At 41.4% G+C, this 21,830-nt stretch overlaps 1 protein-coding gene and 1 long non-coding RNA gene across 3 annotated transcripts in view; one reads left to right on the top strand and one right to left on the bottom strand.

Annotated features, from left to right (window-relative positions):
- The window catches only part of uba7 (ubiquitin-like modifier activating enzyme 7), a 74,536-nt gene extending 71,740 nt beyond the window's left edge, over positions 1-2,796 (bottom strand). Inside the window, exons 1-2 of one of the 2 annotated variants that reach the window (XM_036950741.2) lie at positions 2,450-2,796; positions 1,120-1,288 (exon numbers count right to left, since the gene is read on the bottom strand). In XM_036950741.2, coding sequence (XP_036806636.2) covers positions 1,120-1,288; positions 2,450-2,496 — 216 coding nt within the window. In that variant the 5' untranslated portion in view covers positions 2,497-2,796. The remainder of the gene's footprint in view (positions 1-1,119; positions 1,289-2,449) is intronic. The other variant, XM_090206299.1, reaches the window with a different exon arrangement.
- On the top strand, positions 2,717-7,038 carry LOC149976223 (uncharacterized). The gene is made up of 3 exons (XR_016488073.1): positions 2,717-3,503; positions 3,700-5,573; positions 6,862-7,038. It is a non-coding gene; the product is annotated as an uncharacterized LOC149976223 (long non-coding RNA).
- Positions 7,039-21,830: the final 14,792 nt, after the last annotated feature.

Genomic DNA, 21,830 nt, shown 5'->3' with positions numbered 1-21,830 from the left:
ATAGCGAAGACATCAAAACTATGAAATAACACATATGGAATCATGCAGTAACCAAAACACCTTCCTAATATTGTGTTGCACCCAGTGGAGGCTCCTCAGTGAATGTAATAAAAAGAAAAATCGTGAAACATTAAAGTTATACTTTTTTTAGACAAAACTATACGAAATATATTCACCTCACCAAATAGTTTATTAAAACACACTGTTTTGCAATGAAGGTTTACAGTAGCCTCAGCAGCACTCTGTAGGGTAGCACCATGGTGTAGCCGGAGGACACTTAGCTTCTGTCCTCCTATGGGTAAATTGTCTTCAATACAAAACCCAGGAGGCACATGGTTCTCACCCCCTTCCATAGACACACTGTAATTATGACAGCTTCCGGAGGACATCCTCCAACCTATCAGAGCTCTAGCAGCATGAACTGACATGTTGTCCAGCCAATCAAAGGATCAGAGAAGGAATCTAGTACTGAAAGCAAAAGCTACAGTTAGCTAGCACTGCAGTGCATGAAATGTGGTGAGTAGTTAACTCAAACACAGCTGATGTGTTGTGCACTGAAGTCCACAAGTAAATGGAAAAAGATGAGAGGAGGAGAATGCGTAGATAGATGCGAGACGGAATTATTTATACAACGAACTGTTTGTATGTGTCACTGTCTGTCACCTTGATTACTCAAAATTCTCTCGATCTGTGCACCTACATTGTAAACTTTAATTAATTGGCTAGGTTGTAGCAACCTCATGATGTGTACAGGGAAAATGTTAGTATCTTATAGTAGCCTAAATGTTCAATTGAGCTGAATGACAGTCATCCAATATGTTGTAATAGAAATAAGGCCATGTTCATAAAAATAAAAAAAATCTTCCCTCATTTAAATGGCATCGACCATCACTGGTTGCACCCCCTTTTGCCCTCAGAACAGCCTCAATTTGTCGACTCCACCTGTGCCAGGTGATATTGGCAGGAATGCCTGCTGAGGCCAAGTAGTCTCTTTCTTGCTGTGACATGATGACATTGAGACCTTTCAAACTCTGTATTCCTAAATTAGTCTAGGGGGCAGATTATTTCTTGAACAGAATAACAGTATAGCAGGGTTACTCTATGACACAGGTAGCCTACCTGTGAGGAGAAGTCCATCCACTCAGCCGGTCCCTCATCCTGCACAGTGACGGACTTCACTCCAGAGAGGATGACATTCTTGGCGATCTCCACCCCTAGACCCCGCATCCCCGCAATGAGGACATTAGCTGTCCCCATGCGACGCATCGCCTCATGACCCAACACATACCTGCCACACAGTGCCCAAAAGACAAGACTGTTACTAGATGCCAAGGTTATTATAGTAAACTGAAACTAAAAAAAAAAAGAGGAAAAATCGAATGGGGTTTTCAGGCTTTTTGGATGTGGATATCGGGTCTGAACCTGGCAGGGAAATGCTGCCTGGAAATGGTGATGTTTCATATAGGCCTGTGCATCATTATCACTAGATATCACTACAGGTACAAAATCGTCACTAAAGTTAAAAAGCATTGGATTGGTGTTAACATGGGTGAGAGAGTTTCTTTCCACCATATTTTTTGCACCAGTCTCAGGGTCGTCACTAGTTACCACAGCCACAAAGTAATAATTATGGATAAACCCCGCCCATTCAATTAACAGATACCCATACACTTCCAGTCATTGCGCTAACGCCAGTTAGTAATGGCTCACAAAACTATGCTGTACCTCTAACTTCCTTCATATTTGACACAGAAACATAACATTTGTATCCACAAGTTTATCTGACCCTGGGGAAGTAGACGATGGACCTCATTGCCAAAACCCCTAAGTATCCCTTTAGCCCTAAAATTAACTACACTGCTAACTTCATGCCTAACCCTAACCTTAAATTATGACCAAAAAGCTCATTTTTGCAGCCAATTTTGACTTCGTGGCTGTGAAATCTGACTTTGTGGCTGTGTTAACTAGTGGAAAGCCAGTCTCTGCACTATTCCTTTTAAATCAAAGTCACATTGAGACAGACTTTACATTTTAAACAAAACCTAACCTATGACCTGAGACATCACCTTATGTATTACTTATGTATTACATCGCCCAAAAAAAACACAAAGTCAGATTCCACAGTCTCAATGTCAGATTTGGCTACAAACATTCGCTTTTTGGTCTTAATTTAAGATTATGTTTAGGCATAAGGTTAGCAGTGTGGTCAAGGTTAGGGTTAGGTTTAAATCATGATTTCTTCCCCTAACACTGAAACTGAAACCAAATAATATAAAAACGATTTATTTTTTATGTTTATACTAACTGAAAATAAACTGAATTTAAAATAAAAGTAGAGAAGCGAATAGAAATAAAAACGAATATAAAAACTCAAAACTATAATAACCTTGCTAGATGCATGTCAACTGTCAAATTGTAGTTTCCTTTGGACATGACAGGCTATACTTACAGCTGTCGGGAGTAAAAGCCCTCGTCGATATCATTGCTTTCAGACATGTTTTGGAAGTGATCTAGTCTACAGCCTAACCGTTTTATTTCGTTCTATTGTGCAGAGCCAAACTGTTCCCTATTCAAGTTTCTTAAATGTATTCCTGAGTAGGGTTTAGAACAAGAATGCTACCTGTAAAACTTTTTCAGTAGGACGATTATTTAACTTTCGCTTTTCTCTAAATGACGTCATCACCTCTATCACCAGTGGGCATGTTCACAAGAAAGCAGTCAATTGCCGAGTGCCGCTTAGGCTGACAACTGTGACTCGCTTGTGCGGGTGCTGGCAGCATATAGCACTGTTCGATTGTGCGTCATGAATTCCTCATAGCAGATTTGTATGAAGGTTTGGTTATTAAATGGGTAAACAGTTCTATAGTAATATCCTCTAAAACGCTCTGGTGACAAACACATTTTGCTTCCCTGTTTTGAATTATCCACATGGCTGGGAGAACCAAGTAAATATATTTCGAAAATGTAAAAAAAAACGATGTATTATTAGCTAACTAGCTACAGTGTAGGCTAACTCAAATGAGCTGCTAAATGAGCTAGTTGTCTAGCTAGCTATCTAGCCAACTTTACATGTTGTATAAATAGCTAGTTAAGTGAATTAAACGTCACCAGCTACATAACTTCACATTAGCTAGCTATCTTGATGTATTTATCACTGTAAAAAACAAACTCCAACTGCATTTGTAGGTAGCTAGTTAACTGCCATGGTGGAGGGTGAAAGGATAGCAGCCCCAACTCTCAATGTGAGAGAGTAGACTATTCTGGATAGAGCGGGTACTTGTGTAGTTCCAGTCCCTAGAAAGTTAAGACGGAGATAATAGTTACATAATATTCAGTGTGGTGTAATTTGAGTATAATGAAGTTTTCTGTCCTCTGATAAAGAGCTATGAAAGGCTGTCTACAGATGAACAGGTCATGGGGACTCCAAGGGGTGCACTTCTTTGTTTTTGCCTTAGCACTGCACAGCTGATTCAAATGATCAACTCATCATCAAGCTTCAAGTGGTATTTTGTATTCATTTGGGATGCTATCCTTGATATGGTCCTGTTATTGTCATGCTACACATGCACATGTGTGTGCACATGCATCTATCAATCCAATGTTAACATTATTTGTTTTAAGGGATATTATACTTTAGTAATCCACAATTACCTGGTGATGTAAAGTCTAATAATGACATTATCTTTCATATTCCTACAGATACCTTGTAACTGGAGAAGTCTGCAGGATGTTTCAAGGATGGGGTCCAACAATGCAGAGCGAGAGGCAATCTGTGCGGGAGATCTTCACCTCCTACTTCTTTGAAGAGGGTTCCCTAGCAACACCATAGACTACACTATGCACAACCAAAGGCTCCTTTAAGAGCCATCCACATTGCAATAAGAGTATTCTTTAATTTATTTAGCTATGTCAACTGCAGTTCTTCAATTCCCAGTTCAAATCAAATTTTATTTGTCACATACACATGGTTAGCAGATGTTAATGCGAGTGTAGCGAAATGCTTGTGCTTCTAGTTCCGACAGTGCAGTAATATCTAACAAGTAATAACAATTCCCCTACGACTATCTAATACACATCTAAAGGGGTGATTGAGAATATGTAAATAGAAGTATATGGATGAGTGATGGCCGAGCGGCATAGGCAAGGTGCAGTAGATGGTATAAAATACAGTATAAACGTGATACGAGTAATGTAAGATATGTAAATATTATTTAAAGTGGCATTGTTTAAAGTGACTAGTGATCCATTTATGAAAGTGTCCAGTGATTAGGTCTCAATATAGGCAGCAGCCTCTGAGTTAGTGATTGCTGTTTAGCAGTCTGATGGCCTTGAGATTGAAAAACATCTCTCGGTCCCAGCTTTAATGCACCTGTACTGACCTCGCCTTCTGGATGATAGCGGTGTGAACAGGCAGTAGCTCCTTGATGATTGTTGTTGTCCTTGATGATCTTTTTGGCCTTCCTGTGACATTGGGTGCTGTAGGTGTCATGGGGGACAGATAGTTTGCCCCCAGTGATGCGTTGTGCAGACCGCACCACCCTCTGGAGAGCCTTGCGGTTGAGGGCGGTGCAGTTGCCGTACCAGGCTGTGATACAGCCCAACAGGATGCTCTCGATTGTGCATCTGTAAAAGTTTGTCAGAGTTTTGGGTGACAAGCCAAATTTATTCAGCCTCCTGAGGTTGAAGACGCGCTGTTGCACCTTCTTCACCACACTGTCTATGGGTGGACCACCTTCTCCTCAGCTGTCCCTTCGATGTGGATAGGGGGGTGCTCCCTCTGCTGTTTCCTGAAGTCCACGATCATCTCCTTTGTTTTATTGACTTTGAGTGAGAGGTTGTTTTCATGATAACACACTCCGAGTGCCCTCACCTCCTCCCTGTAGGCTGCCTCTTCGTTGTTGGTGATCAAGCCCACTAATGTTGTGTCGTCTGCAAACTTAATGATAGGGTTGGAGGCGTGCATGGCCACGCAGTCGTGGGTGAACAGGGAGTACAGGAGAGGGCTGAGCACGCAGCCCTGTGTGTGTTCCATTTGATTTATATTTCTCAGGTGAGGGTGCTGTTTAAGTAACGGTGTGATGTCTATACAAAAACAAAGCAGGCTATTTTAAGCCACCCATATTGAAACATTTTTTAACAATTAGACACCCTATATCCCACACCTACACACTCATGTATCAATCTGATTGATGGATTGTGTTGTGCAGTAAGCAGGCTCAGGTGTATAACTGTGGCTCCTTCTACCTTCAAAGAATAGGCAAGAGGGCCAACCAGGGAGAATAGTAAGACACTTAATTATTTCTATAACTATGCTATATTGTTTGTCGTCGTGTGTCTGTGCATGTTTTTCAATATAAAGTACTCTGCAGCCACTTAGTGTGGACACCAGGTGAGGCCACATGCATAGATTCCTGTTGAACACTGTCTCTTTAACTACCTTATTTTCTCATTAATAGTCTCTCTTTCACTTCATCCCTCTCGCCCATTTTCCCTAAATCCTCTAGGTTATATCAGCTGTGTCGGTGAACCCCTCCCGCATCTGAACTGTCTACATAGAGAGCACAGCATCAAAGGTGAGAGGTCACTTGGTCTGGTCAACATGAAGTGTTATTAAAGAGATGCTTTACACAGGGATGCAAACTGCTGAGGGCCCAAAAAGGTGACACTTTTTTGTTGCACTGAAACATGCAAATAATCCCTGCTATGGGGAAATGCAGGTTTTAACTCATTTAACAACAAAGAATATGATCTACTTGAAAAGTCTGTGTAAAATAAAAAGTGGTTAATGTGAACCTAACTCGCAGCTAAAAAATGTAAAGAAAGCAATCCAATGTTATTTGTTGCTTAGACTTTACTGCAAAAGTCTTGAAAAAAAACAATACACTAATATTGCAGTTAGTCATGACAGCCTTTATAATATAACACTTGTGACCACACACACAAACTTTGCACTGAAAGTAGAACATGTGTGCAAAAATAATGTTCACTGAGTAAAAAAAAGTACCCTCACTCACACGTGTTACTGTTAAGTTCAACACAACAAAAACAATATCTTTGGGCTACACTGCACATTATTACATTGTACACTTTCTTCCTGTGGACATCTGTTCTACAATGTGTCAGCAAAAGTGAGAAAGAGGGAAAGTGTGTGGTGTTCCTTTCACCTCTATAGTAGCATCCAGATTAAGCCAGGCTCCAGCTACACTTGATCCCTGAATCCACTTGTTTAACAAGCAACGCCTCATTTTCACCTAATTGTCTCATTCTGAAAATTAACCACATACTGCAGAGGGAAAACATTAGTTAATAGATAGTGGTTCGTTAACTAGCTAACGAACTAACCACTAACATTTCACACAGATTGCCAGGGTCCAGTAAGCAACTAACACGTTATAACTTGAGGAACGGTGTTGTGTCGAAACGCTCCCCCCTGCCAGAATTCTCCCTCCCTCAGCGTGAACGTGCTCGCAATCAATTCTTCATTGCTGCGACTTGCTTGCTAGTTGGGATTTCTGATCACATTAGGCTGCGTTTCATTTTATTTTTTATACAGTATCTATGTGATCACACTTATAATGTCTGCAGTTTTCGGTTTGGCTATTTGTTTCAAGTATATTAGTAAATAAATAAATCTCCTTGCCAAAATTCGTCATCTCCCTCATGTCTTATTCGACTAGTAGTTGTTCTGAAATGTTTATTGCTTGCCTACATTTGACTTCCTCCTGTTTAATATAACACAGTGTTTGACTAGCCACAAAATTAAGGAAATCAGTTTTGCATTTCACCTGATGATTGTGATGACTGACAGTGTTAGCATGTTTAAGCCTTTTTTAGAAATGTTATTCTGTCTCTCGTCTGCAGGTATGTTTTGATGTGAGAGAGGATACCAACCCCCAGTCCTGTCATTGCCACCTCACCCGCTCTTAAGATAACCTTCGGGCCGACTGGGAGCCCAGGACTGGTTAGGAGACACCACTAGAGACACTATTATGTAATTGTGTTGAACTGAGATAATATTAGGTGATTCATTAATCATAAGCTGCCTTCCCTGCTCTTCTTACCTCTTTCCCTTTGTCTTTTACACCTCCCTCGCCACCTTTCTTCCTGTTTTTATAATGCACACAATATGTGCATTGGAGTACAGATTGAACTTGTATTTATAATATTACAATTATAATATTTATATATTTATATTTTGCTACATTTGACCAAATCAAGGTGGTCGGTTACATATAAACAACAGCCTAAATGTAGGCTAATATTTCTGGGGGGCAATGAGGAGACTCGGTTTCTTGCCACCAGGGCCCTTTCCCCCAAGCGTTTCCATGGCAATTCCATTATTTTGGTCACGTTTGATTTTATGTTTAACGGCTGACTAGTATATTCGTCGTTTACTGTTTACACTTGGCTAAGAACTAGCCTACTATTAAATACATCATCTTTTTTTTCATAGGTCCTCATTTCATGAAAAGCCCAGGCTGCAGCAGTAGGTAGAAAATGTCAGGTAGATTCATTGGAAACCAACACAACACTCTCGTCCCTGTGCCCATCACTTTGAATATGAGTGTTTTCAGCATGATGACAAGGAGGGAAATATCCACCTCACCCCGACTGTGGTGCCCATCATTTTCTCCTTCCCTGATCGTCATCAAAAGCGGACACAATGCCCCAGGGAAAGATGAAGAAATAACGGTAGATACAGAGCTAAGTGACAGTGTTGATCATGCGAAAGCATCTGCTGCCATTGATCACACTTACTATGTAAGTTACGTCGATGAGGCTGGGGGTGCTTACTGCTTAGTCCTCTTGTCCCGGGTGGGACATAAGGCTGCAACAATCGTTAGCCACTGGAGTCTGTCTTTGGCCACAGTTTGCATCCTGTCCCATGAAAGACCCATCTCTTCCAGCTCAGCCACCACTGTCTGTCGCCATGTTGTTTTTGGCCTGCCTCTTGCGCTTTTCAGTTGGTGTCCAACTTTGGGGATCCTTTCTGGCGGCTTCTTCAGCACATGACCAAGCCAACGCAACCTGCATATCTTTATTTCCAGGACAATGTTCTTACAGCACTTCCTCCTATTGTCCCGACTTCCACCGAAGGTGGCTCCTCTCCCTGTTCGGGCGGCGCTCGGCGGTCTACTAGCTGCCACCAATCCCTTTTTCTTTTCTGTTGGTTTTGTCTTGATTGTTTTCACCTGTTGCTTATTTTGGTTTGTGAATAGTCTATTTAAACTTCTAGTGCCCGCCTGCTTTTGAGTGGGCTTATCCTTACTGTCTGTGGTGAAGTTGTTTTTCGCGTGAGTATTTTGTTGTATGTTCTTTTCATGGGTTTTGGAGACATACTTGATTTATGGTCATTGCCTGATTTTTGGCTAGACCAAGCGCAATATACACATTCATTTGGAAGTATTGCTCTCTGCGCCTGACTCTACACCCACCACTCCTAGGAATCCGTGACACCTATACAGGTTCTCGTTGGAGATCTTCTTTGGCAAGAACATGTTGGAGATCTTGCGGAGGCAAGCATTGTGAAAGGCATCAACCTTGCTCATCTCACTTTTGACTACCCTCCATCACTCAGAGCCATATAAAAGCAGCGACTTCACATTGCTATTATAGAACCTGTTCTTAGTTTTCAGGCTGTAGACTTTTGTGCTCCATATGGGACATAATCGACTGAAAGCGCATCTGGGAGAAGACTGTCCACTGGATTCTTCAGGAATGGTCAGATGTTGTTTGACACATTACCCAGTCGATGGTAACAAGAAAAGTATTGGCGAGAGGATGCAGCCTTGTCTGACACCAAACTTAACTTGAAATGACTCTGTAAGAGGATTATCAAGGATGATGCTTCATTCAAAGTGTTCATAGAACTTCCCAACGGTTATTAATCTTGGGTGGTATTTCGTAGTCTCCAAGGATCCTCCATAAATTCTCACAGTGAACACTGTTGAATGCCTTCTTGAAATCAATAAAGTTGATGTAGAGGGGTGCGTTCCACTCGAGGCACTGCTCGATAACGTTGCGCAGGGCAAAGGTCTGGTCGATGCATCCTCTTCCTTTGCGGAACCTTGCTTGTTCTTGTCTGAGTTTGTCATCGACAGCAGTGTCAATCCTTTTGAGAAGTACTCTTCAGAAGTTTTTTCTGGGGATGGAAAGGAGGGTTATACCTCTCCAGTTGTCACATTAGCTGAGGTTTCCTTTTTTTGGCAGTTTGATGATGAGGCCTTTTCTCCAGTCTTGTGGTATAATATCTTGCAAAAGAGAACAGTCAGCAGCTTGGTAGTTAACATTAGCTTTAAGTAGCTCAGCCTGCAGAGTGTCAATACCTGGTGCTTTGCCACTCTTCATAGCCTTGATGGATGCTTGGACCTCTGCTTCAACTGCTGGGCTGGTGTCAATAGAATCAATCTGCTGGATCATTCGGCTTTGGCCAGTTGAGGACCTCTTCAAAGTGCTGGATCCGTCTTGCAGTTTGTTCCTCTTCGGTTGTTAACATTTTACCTTGTTTGGCTTTGACTGGCATTGTATGGTTACTAACTTGGCCACAGAGCTGTCTTGTGATCTTATCTACAGTGCTTGGTTCTCTTCTTGCTGCAGCTTGTTCTGTCTCACAAGCCAATTCCTGGACAAAGGCTCACATCCCTTTGAGCACTCTTTTTTTTTTACCTCTTTGTCCTTGGTCTTATATTCTTGCTGTGCTTGCTCAATCAGCCTGGGTGATTCTGCGCTCAGCAGTTTAGCAAGCCGTCTCATCTATTTTCTTCCATGTAGCTTGTGTTAATCTGGCCCTTCTTCTTTCTAAAGCCAATAACTTTCTTTGGCATTTCTGTGTATGCATTCTTGATGTTACTCCATGAAGTTTCAACTGTGACACATAACAGAAAACAATCACCCACAAAACATAAGTGGGAAAAGGCTACCTAAGTATGATTCTCAATCAGAGACAGCGAACGACACCTGCCTCTGAGAACCATACCAGGCCAAACACAAAACCACAACATAGAAAAAAGAACATAGACTACCCACCCAATTCATGCCCTGACCATACTACAACAAAGACATAACAAAAGAACTAAGGTCAGAACGTGACAACAGGAGCATTTATTTAGTCAAGCTACCCCATGCAAGCATCTGCAAAACACGTGACCCTATGTGTGTGTGTGTGTGTGTGTGAGGGGAGACAACTGGGTGAAAAGGTTACTTCAGTCTGTCGCAACTGAGTGAGGACAACAAGGACCAGAATGACAGGAAGTCACTCCAGGCATGCTTCCTCTAACAGTAGCTCAACAGTTCCCCCAAGTTGGGCAAGCAAGTGCCTTTGACTGCTGGCCAAGATGATGTACGGTTGTACTGGTCACACACATAAAACATGAGTCGTTTCGGTCAGCTCTTGGTTGAGCTCCCAGATATCATGGGGTTATATTACACATACAGAACAGTTAGAACAGTCCTCTTATTAATGCACACACACTTTTCTATCTTATATGAGTTAGTTTCTTAAAACAATCTCAAGTCCAATGCCTAGGCTTAAATAAGGATATTTTAGTATACAAGCATTAGTAAGGTTTAACAGAAAATGCCATCACAGGTACTTATGTTATAATTTGCTGCCGTGACTCAGAAGCAGTGCGGCAGCCTTACCCACCTGGCGGCCTGGAATTGGCTGGTATCTGCATTGGCAGGACGCAACCGAGGAGGAAGCTCTGCAGAGAGGGACGTTTCCTTCCATAGTTTTTAATTGGCATGAGTGTACTTTGTGTTCACATGCCACTTACACTACCGGTCAAAAGTTCTAGAACACCTACTCATTCAAGGGTTTTTCTTTATTTTTATTATTTTCTACATTGTGGAATAATCATGAAGACATCATGAAACTATGAAACAATTAAATAACAGACATGGAATCATGTAGTAACCAAAAAAGTGTTTAACAAATCAAAATATATGTTATATTTGAGATTATTCAAATAGCCACCTTTTGCCTTGATGACAGCTTTGCACAACTGGCCTTCTCTCAACCAGCTTCATGAGGTAGTCTGGAATGCATTTAATTTAACAGGTGTGCCTTCTTAAAAGTTAATATGTGGAATTTCTTTCCTTTTTAATGTTTTTGAGCCAATCAGTTGTGTATACAGAAGATAGCCCTATTTGGTAAAAGACCAAGTTCCATTTTATAGCAAGAACAGCTCAAATAAGCAAATAGAAACAACAGTCCATCATTACTTTAAGACATGAAGGTTAGTCAATAGAACTATGAAAGTTTCTTCATGTGCAGTTGCAAAAACCATCAAGCACTATGAGTTACCAGCATCAGAAATTGCATCCCAAATAAATGCTTCACAGAGTTCAAGTAACAGGCGCATCTCAACATCAACTGTTCAGAGGAGACTGTGTGAATCAGGCCTTCATGGTTGAATTGCTGCAAAGAAACCACTACTAAAGGACACTAATAAGAAGAAGAGACTTGCTTGGGCCAAGAAACACGAGCAATGGACATTAGACCGGTGGAGATTTGTCCTTTGTTCTAGAGTCCAAATTGGAGATTTCTGGTTCCAACTGCAGTGTCTTTGTGAGATGTGGTGTGGGTGAAAGGATGATCTCTACATGTGTATTTCCCACCGTAAAGCATGGAGGAGGAGGTGTTTATGCTGTGGGGGTGCTTTGCTGGTGACACTGTCTGTGATTTATTTAGAATTCAAGGCACACTTAACCAGCATGGCTACCACAGCATTCTGTAGCGATATGCCATCACATCTGGTTTGCGCTTAGGGGGACTCATTTGTTTTTCAACAGGACAATGACCCAACACACCTCCAGCCTGTGTAAGGGCTATTTTACCAAGAAGGAGAGTGATGGAGTGCTGCATCAGATGACCTGGCCTCCACATTCCCCCGACCTCAACCAAATTGAGATGGTTTGGGATGAGTTGGACTGCAGAGTGAAGGAAAAGCAGCTAACAAGTGCTCAGCATGTGTGGGAACTCCTTCAAGACTGTTAGAGAAGCATTCCAGGTGAAGCTGGTTGAGAGAATGTCAAGAGTGTGCAAAGCTGTCATCAAGGTAAAGGGTGGCTATTTGAAGAATCTCAAATATAAAATATATTTTGATTTGTTTAACACTTTTTTGGTTACTACACGATTCCATGTGTTATTTTCTAGTTTTGATGTCTTCACTCTTATTCTACAATAGTAAAAATAAAGAAAGACCCTTGAATGAGTAGGTGATCTAAAATGTTTGACCGGTAGTGTACCTGAGGTCCTCCTGTGTGTTTCAGTCTTGACGCAACGCTCCCGCTGCTGCTGATTCCTTGCCTCTATCAGAGAGCTACCTGCCTGACTACAGTGGAGCTGTAGGCCACTGACGTCCCCAGGCAATGTTCCCACAGCTCAGCTGAGCTGAGGATCAGTGTCTTGTACAGTGTCTTGTAAAAACTGTCGTCAAGGTAAAGGGTGGCTGCTTTGAAGAATCTCAAATATAAAATATATTTTGATTTGTTTAACACTTTTTTGGTTACTACAAGATTCCATATGTGTTATTTCATAGTTTTGATGTCTTCACTATTATTTTACAGTGTAGTAAAAAATAAAGAAAAGGCCTGGAATGAGTAGGTGTGTACAAACGTTTGACTGGAACTCTACAAAGATTGTATTTTATATTCTACTCTCTACATTTGGATTGACAATGGTGCTTGTGTGCATCTAAGATGTTTTATGAGCTTTGAGAGAGGCATAACCATAAGGCTTTAGAAGTATAACACAGAAACCATTGATAACGCAATCCATAAATGTTATGTAATGTTTTATGATAGTTATTTTAAAACTGTGTTGTTAGTCCCTATTCTACAGAATATAATCCAACTCGGAACTCTGATTTGGATTGCCGGTTTCTGTCAAAACACCAACACACTGATGAATGTGACATTTTTGGAAAGCCTAGATATGTAACAGCTTGGATGTCAAATCAAATGTATTTATAAAGCCCTTCTTACATCAGCTGATATCTCAAAGTGCTGTACAGAAACCCAGCCTAAAACCCCAAACAGCAAGCAATGCAGGTGTAGAAGCACGGTGGCTAGGAAAAACTCCCTTGAAAGGTCAGAGCCTAGGAAGAAACTAAGAGAGGAACCAAGCTATGAGGGGTGGCCAGTCCTCTTCTGGCTGTGCCGGGTGGAGATTATAACAGAACATGGCCAAGATGTTCAAGTGTTCATAGATGACCAGCAGGGTCAAATAATAATAATCACAGTGGTTGTCGAGAGTGCAACAGATCAGCCCCTCAGGATTAAATGTCAGTTGACTTTTCATAGCAGATCATTCTGAGTATCTCCACCGCTCCTGCTGTCTCTAGAGAGTTGAAAACAGCAGGTCTGGGACAGGTAGCACGTCCAGTGAACAGGTCAGGGTTCCATAGGCACAACAGTTGAAACTGGAGCATCAGCATGGCCAGGTGGACTTGGGACAGTAAGCAGTCATCAGGCCAGGTAGTCCTGAGGTATGGTCCTCCGAGAAAGAGAGAGAGAGAGAGACAGAAAGAAAGAAAGAAAGAAATAGATAGAGCATACTTAAATACACTTAGGACACCGGATAAGACAGGAGAAATACTCCAGATATAACACACAGCCCCCACACCACTAGAGGGATATCTTCAACCACCAACTTACCATCCTGAGACAAGGCCCCGTGTAGCCCACAAAGATCTCCGCCATGGCACAACCCAAGGGGGGCCGCCAACCCAGACAGGAAGATCACGTCAGTGACTGAATCCACTCAAGAGACGCACCCCTCCTAGGGATGGCATGGAAGAGCACCAGTAAGCCAGGGACTCAGCCCCTGTAATAGGGTTAGAGGCAGAGAATCCCAGTGGAGAGAGGGGAACCGGCCAGGCAGAGACAGCAAGGGCGGTTCGTTGCTCCAGTGCCTTTCCGTTCACCTTCACACTCCTGGGCCAGACTACACTCAATCATAGAACCTACTGAAGAGATGAGTCTTCAATAAAGACTTAAAGGTTGAGACGGAGTCTGCGTCTCTCACATGGGTAGGCAGACCATTCCATAAAAATTGAGCTCTATAGGAGAAAGCCCTGTCTCCAGCTGTTTGCTTAGAAATTCTAGGGACAATTAGGAGGCCTGCGTCTTGTGACCATAGTGTACGTGTATGTACGGCAGGACCAAATCAGAGAGATAGGTAGGAGCAAGTCCATGTAATGCTTTGCAAGTTAGCAGTAAAACCTTGAAATCAGCCCTTGCCTTAACAGGAAGCCAGTGTAGAGAGGCTAGCACTGGAGTTATATGATCAAATTTTGGGGTTCTAGTCAGGATTCTAGCAGCCGTATTTAGCACTAACTGAAGTTTATTTAGTGCTTTATCCGGGTAGCCGGAAAGTAGAGCATTGCAGTAGTCTAACCGAGAAGTAACAAAAGCATGGATTCATTTTTCTGCATCATTTTTGGACAGAAAGTTTCTGATTTTTGCAATGTTACGTAGATGGAAAAAAGCTGTCCTTGAAACAGTCTTGATATGTTCGTCAACAGAGAGATCAGGGTCCAGAGTAACGCCGAGGTCCTTCACAGTTTTATTTGAGACGACTGTACAACCATTAAGATTAATTGTCAGATTCAACAGACGATCTCTTTATTTCTTGGGACCTAGAACAGGTAGTAAAACTGACTATCCTACCGATCCTCGACTTCGGCGATGTCATCTACAAAATTGCTTCCAACACTCTACTCAGCAAACTGGATGCAGTTTATCACAGTGCCATCCGTTTTGTCACTAAAGCACCTTATACCACCCACCACTGCGACTTGTATGCTCTAGTCGGCTGGCCCTCGCTACATATTCGTCGCCAGACCCACTGGCTCCAGGTCATCTACAAGTCCATGCTAGGTAAAGCTCCGCCTTATCTCAGTTCACTGGTCACGATGGACACACAAACATCCGTAGCACGCGCTCCAGCAGGTGTATCTCACTGATCATCCCTAAAGCCAACACCTCATGGCCGCCTTTCGTTCCAGTTCTCTGCTGCCTGTGACTGGAACGAATTGCAAAAATCGCTGAAGTTGGAGACTTTTATCTCCCTCACCAACTTCAAACATCTGCTATCTGAGCAGCTAACCGAGCGCTGCAGCTGTACATAGTCTATCGGTTAACAGCCCACCCATTTTTACCTACCTCATCCCCATACTGTTTTTATTTATTTACTTTTCTGCTCTTTTGCACACCATTATCTCTACCTGTACATGACCATCTGATCATTTATCACTCCAGTGTTAATCTGCAAAAGTTTAATTATTCGCCTACCTCCTCATGCCTTTTGCACACAATTTATATAGACTCCCCTTTTTTTTCTACTGTGTTACTGACTTGTTAATTGTTTACTCCATGTGTAACTCTGTGTTGTCTGTTCACACTGCTATGCTTTATCTTGGCCAGGTCGCAGTTGCAAATGAGAACTTGTTCTCAACTAGCCTACCTGGTTAAATAAAGGTGAAATAAAAATAATTTTAAAAAAAACTAAACAAGCATCTCTGTTTTGTCTGAGTTTAAAAGTAGAAAGTTTGCAGCCATCCACTTCCTTAAATCTGAAACACAGGCTTCTAGCGAGGGCAATTTTGGGGCTTCACCATGTTTCATTGAAATGTACAGCTGTGTGTCATCCGCATAGCAATGAAAGTTAATATGTTTTCGAATGACATCCCCAAGAGGTAAAATATATAGTGAAAACAATAGTGGTCCTAAAACAGAACCTTGAGGAACACCGAAATGTACAGTTGATTTGTCAGAGGACAAACCATTCACAGAGACAAACTGATATCTTTCCGACAGATAAGATCTAAACGAGGCCAGAACTTGTCCGTGTAGACCAATCAGTGTTTCCAATCTCTCCAAAAGAATGTGGTGATCGATGGTATCAAAAGCAGCACTAAGGTCTAGGAGCACAAGGACAGATGCAGAGCCTCGGTCTGATGCCATTAAAAGGTAATTTACCACCTTCACAAGTGCAGTGAACATACCTATTACTTATAAAATGTCCTACTAACAGATTGCAAAATGTCCATGCTAACAGCACCACAGGATCCATCAACAACACTCACTAATCACCATATTTTGCACAAATGGAGCTGTACGATATTCGAACCAAGTCAATATTACCGTTGAGGTGCCTGGCTAGCTCAGTCGGTAGAGCATGAGACTCTTAATCTCAGGGTCGTGGGCTGAGCCCCATGTTGTTCGGTTCTTTTCTCTGCCGAAGCACCAACTCACTTCGCAAACAGCCGTCCGCTTGGACTTTCGAGCAGGCTTGCCACCCTGCATTGCTGACGTGTCAGGCATAGCTGGTGATTCAGAAGACTATGGACTTGAATCGTAGCTGTGCCTGTACTCTGACCTGTTATCTCAATGAAATAGATTGAATAAAGGCTCCTTTTCTGGACAAGAAATAGACAGTCAGGGGGTTCAAGAAAAGCACTTGCTCCTGGTGAGGCTCGAACTGGTATCTGTTGCTTTTATACATGTCTTACTACTCAAAAGTCATCTTAATTCTCACTAAAATACTCCTGTGGCTTATTTTTCAAATTGGCATGTTTTGTTTCTAAATGTCTGCGCAGGAGTGAAGGTTTCATTGAGTTGTGAGATAGTACTTTTGCACATAAAACACACTGTGGCTGAAGAAAGGCACTACTCCCAATATAAGTGAACCCCAAATCAATGTAGTTCTCATCATATTTCCGCCTCTTCGATGGTCCAACGTCCCTGTCTGTTTTTCGGTGCTTTCCCAGGTACATACAGACCATTAGAGGAATTCACGCAAGATAGTAACGGTAAATGTGATTGGATGTTAATTATTTGACTAGGCTACCTGTATTTGACATTGTGTTGTTATTTTGCTGAACACTAGATGGTTTCATTTTATTTTTGGCAGTGAAACGAGGCAACTCAGGCAAGAGAAAAACGTCACCCAAATGTATAGCCCCGTTGGAAAATATAAATGGACTGTTTGAAAATGGGAAGAAAAAAAGAAGAAAAAATACATTTAATTTTTGTATTTATTTTTATTTGGCGTAACCCCGATGGCATTGCGTGTACCCCAGTTTGGGAATAGCTGCTCTACAGCACGTGGATATTGCAGCCCTCCTGATCAAGTTCAACATGTGTGTGAATGTGAGTGTGAGACAAGTGGGCCTTCACCCCTGTCTACGAGCCGACTCAGAAGTGCCGTCCTGCGCTGTGTGCTCTACTGCTGGCCCACAGAGCTGACCCTACCATGAAGAAACAGGAGGGACAGACCGCACTTGACCTAGCCACGGTACGCATCCTTCCTCTGTTCTGAGGTGCAAACAGTTTCATTGTGCTTAATATCTGCTCATAATTAGTTATCAGCTATTGCATATTAAAATATTAGCAGTGGAGGTTTCCACTATATAATGATATGATTGCTTTGTAACTCTCCGACTTAATCATATCCTGTATTTGTGTAATGTGGAGTGCCTCCTCCACCAATCCCAAGTTTCACAAGTGATACTAATGGGGAAAGGTAGCCTGTACAGCTGCTAGTGGGCGCTATTTACCTGTCTTTAGACGGATCTCACCCGGGAGCTACTGTACTATATCTACTAATTGTACAGAGTGATGATGTGGTTTATTGAAGATCAGAGTATCAAACAGAAAATATATATATATAATTTTGCACACAACTTACTTTCACTGACTATGGATTTAGGGAGGTGTGGTTCCTGCTGTCTCCTTTCCCTGAGATGTAGCAGAATAGGTTACTGGTAACTTAGTGGGTGGCCAAGCACTGCTGTAGAAGCCATGCATCAGGTCACTGACATGTTTCAGGAACTGTAAAGACAGAAGAATCCCGATTAACCATTACCTAAGGTCTTCACTAAGTTAGACTTAGCCTAGCAAGTACATTGACTATGTTGACCCTCAGCAATCTGGCAGTCAGGCAGATAGACAGAGAGAGATAGAGAAAGAGATAGATAGCAAAACATAGGCTATTTAAATGTCTTAGTCAGCATGCTGGATAACTTTGTTCACTTCCCCATCCTTCCATCCAAGCTAGAAGATTCCTGCAAAAAAAGAGAATCAAAAATTTAAAAAGGTAGTTGAGAGTTGTATTGTTAGATTGAGTTGTATTGTTAGATTGAGTATTGAGGTGGAGCAGGGATAGAAAAATGTATTGTGTATATATATATATATATATATATATATATAATTTATTTATTTAGCTAGGCGAGTCAGTTAAGAACAAATTCTTATTTACAATGATGGCCTACCAAAAGTCAAAATATAGGACAAAACACACATCATGACAAGAAAGACACCACAACACTACATAAAGAGAGACCTAAGACAACAACATAGCATGGCAGCAACACATGACAACACAGCATGGTAGCAACACCACATGACAACAACATGGTAGCAACACAACATGGCAGCAGCACAAAATGGTAGCAGCACAAACATGGTACAAACATTATTGGGCACAGACAACAGCACAAAGGCAATAAGATAGAGACAGCAATACATCATGCGAAGCAGCCACAACTCCATGATTGAGTCTTTGAATGAAGAGATGGAGATAAAACTGTCCAGTTTGAGTGTTTTTTTGCAGCGTGTTCCAGTCGCTAGCTTCAGCGAACTGAAAAGAGGAGCGACCCAGGAATGTGTGTGCTAGGGGACATTTAATAGAATGTGACTGGCAGAACAGGTGTTGTATGTGGAGGATTAGGGCTGCAGTAGATATCTCAGATAGTGGGGAGTGAGGCCTAAGAGGGTTTTATAAATAGGCATTAACCAGTGAGTCTTGCGATGAGTTTACAGAAATGACCAGTTTACAGAAGAGTATAGAGTGCAGTGATGTGTCCTATCAGGAGCATTGGTGGCAAATCTGATGGCCGAATGGTAAAGAACATCTAGCCGCTCAAGAGCACCCTTACCTGCCAATCTGTAAACGATATGTGTATTCATGCATCTCTCTCTCTCTCTCTCTCTCTCTCTCTCTCTCTCTCTCTCTCCCTCACACCCACAGCTAGCATGAAACAATGTTGACATGATGACAATCTTGTGATCATAATCATTATATCCCCCCTCCCTCCCTCTCTCTCTCTCTCTCTCTCTCTCTCTCTCTCACACAGCTAGAACACACGCACATAACTAGCATGAAAATGTTGCCATGACAATGTTTTCTAGAGTTATTGTGATCACAATCTCTCTCACAAACACACACGCACGCACACACGCACATTTACTATCAGACATGCTATAAATAGATATCAAAATGTTAGCTAGCTAGATACAACCAATGCCTACAGGTAAAAATGTAAACTTACCATGTCCATGGAGGATTAGCCAGAGAGCTACGTTAATGTTAGCTAGCTAAAATTAGCCAGTTAAGTTCCATTTAGCAGTCAAATCTTTTTTAAGTTATTTGTATATGTTTTGAGAAATGGTAGTTTTCCAGCTGTGTTGTTGTGTAGCATGCTGGGCTCTCTGTCCCAACTACATTCTGAAAACAAATTTAGTTACTCATCAAAACAGCATTCAGTGGAACAGAAGAAAATGTGCAACACAATAAAATGTGCAATGAGCTAACAGCGATAAAATATCAACATTGACTGCCAACACACACAGCAAGCTATCACTTTGTAACGAGTGCACTGCGTGGTGTCATGGGGAACAGGAGTGAAGTTATTTTTACGATGCATTGTTAAAACACTAGTAAGCCTAAATTCCATCGCTATCGGGAAACCGGGCCCAGGACAGGACTTGTACTTTGGATTCATAGGTAAATGTTTGACTGTGTGCATCATGGAGGGAGGATATGTTTTATTTAGTATGAATAAAGACAAGCAATAAGTGAGGACATTTTGAATATGAGGAAGTAAAACCAATCCAAGACAAGAGTACATTTAAGACAACACTGACCCATGCCTGTTGTAGGCCTATTGGTCTGCAACCTGGTCTCAGAGGATTTTGTATTATTCTGTATGTAAATCCGGGACACTCACATCGTATTGTATGTATTAATTGGTATTATATGTTATGAATTTGCAAAACGTACAATATCTTACGAATTTGCAAAAAGTATGATATGTTACATATTCTAGCTAGCTATCTGGCTAATGTTAGCTAGGCTAGGGGTTAGGATTAAATTTAGGAGTTAGGTTAAAGGGTTAGGGGACAGGTTAGCTAACATGCTAAGTAATTACAAAGTAGTGTGGTATGTGGGACGCTAGTGTCCCACCGGGCCAAAAGCCAGGGAACATGCAGAGCACCAGATTCAAATAAATTACTATAAAAATCTAACTTTCATTAAATCACACATGCAAGAGAGCAAATTAAAGCTAAACTTGCTGTGAATCCAGCCAACATGTCAGATTTCAAAAAGGCTTTTCGGCGAAAGCAAACGATGCTATTATCTGAGGATATTACCTCCATAAATAAAGAGAGAAAACGTATTTCAAAACGCAGAAATAAAAATATAATTAATGCCTTACCTTTGATGAGCTTCTTTTGTTGGCACTCCAATGTCTCATGAACATCACAAATGGTCCTTTTGTTCGATTAATTCCGTCGATACATATCCAAAATGTCCATTTATTTGGCACTTTTGATGCAGAAGTACACCGGTTCCAACTTGCGCAAAGTGACTACAAAATATCTCAAAAGTTACCTGTAAACTTTGCCAAAACATTTCAAACTACTTTTATAATACAACTTTAGGTATTTTTTAACGATAAACGATAAAATTGAAGAAGGGATTATCTGTGTTCAATACAGGAAGAAAACAAACTGTAGCATGCTTTCTGGTTACGCACCTCTATCTAACAGTACACTTCAAGTGACCCTCGTTCAAGATGGCCGTACTTCTTCATTACACAAAGGAATAACCTCAACCAATTTCTTACGACTGTTGACATCCAGTGGAAGCGATAGGAACTGCAAGAAGGTCCCTTAGAAATCTGCATTCCCATTGAAAAGAGAGTTACATAAAAAAAAAACAATCTGAATGGTTTGTCCTCGGGGTTTCACCTGCTAATTATGTTATACTCACAGACATGATTCAAACAGTTTTAGAAACTTCAGAGTGTTTTATATCCAATCTACTAATAATATGCATATCTTATCTTCTGGGGATGAGGAGCAGACAGTTGAATTTGGGCATGCATTTCATCCGGAGGTGAAAATACTGCCATCTGTCACCAAGAAGTTAAGAAATATATATTGCGTTGTGGAACTGCATAAGTGTTGCTCTCCACTTTAAGGAAGACTGAGTTTTGAAATCAGTGGAGAAAACACCTGATGGACATCTGATGGAGAAAACACCTGTCTCCTGATTACATCTTCAAACTAACGGCAACCATGGCATTCGTGACAGGGAGAAGCGTCCATCCATGATGTATACAAATAAGATACAAATAGTATACAAACAAAACTGTTCTGATATTACACATTTCTAATTTTTACAAAGTCGTTTTAATTGAAAGTTAAAGTGTACTGTTAGCTAGCTAATGTTAACTGGCTGGCTCCTTAACTAATGTTACTTGTATGATCTTATTATTCGTATCTCAGAGCCATTTGCTTTACTGGTTATAGCCTCATGTTAGCTAGCTAACATTGACCTTGGTTGGTTAGTTACCTGCCGATTCATGCAGTGTAGTCACGTCATGAGTTGGGATTATGGTTCATTGCTTAGCTAGCTAGCTAGCTACATGTCTTAACAAAAGTCTCCACTATGCAAGTAAACATTTCAATAGAATGTCAGTGCGACAACTGTTGATAGATGTAGCTGGTAAATTCGCTCTGGCTAGCTGCTCCAATTT

The sequence above is a fragment of the Oncorhynchus mykiss genome, chromosome 17, assembly GCF_057628025.1.
Source record: "Oncorhynchus mykiss isolate SJ-2025 chromosome 17, ASM5762802v1, whole genome shotgun sequence".
NCBI lineage: Eukaryota > Metazoa > Chordata > Actinopteri > Salmoniformes > Salmonidae > Oncorhynchus > Oncorhynchus mykiss.
This window is presented reverse-complemented; position numbering and strand designations above follow the sequence as displayed.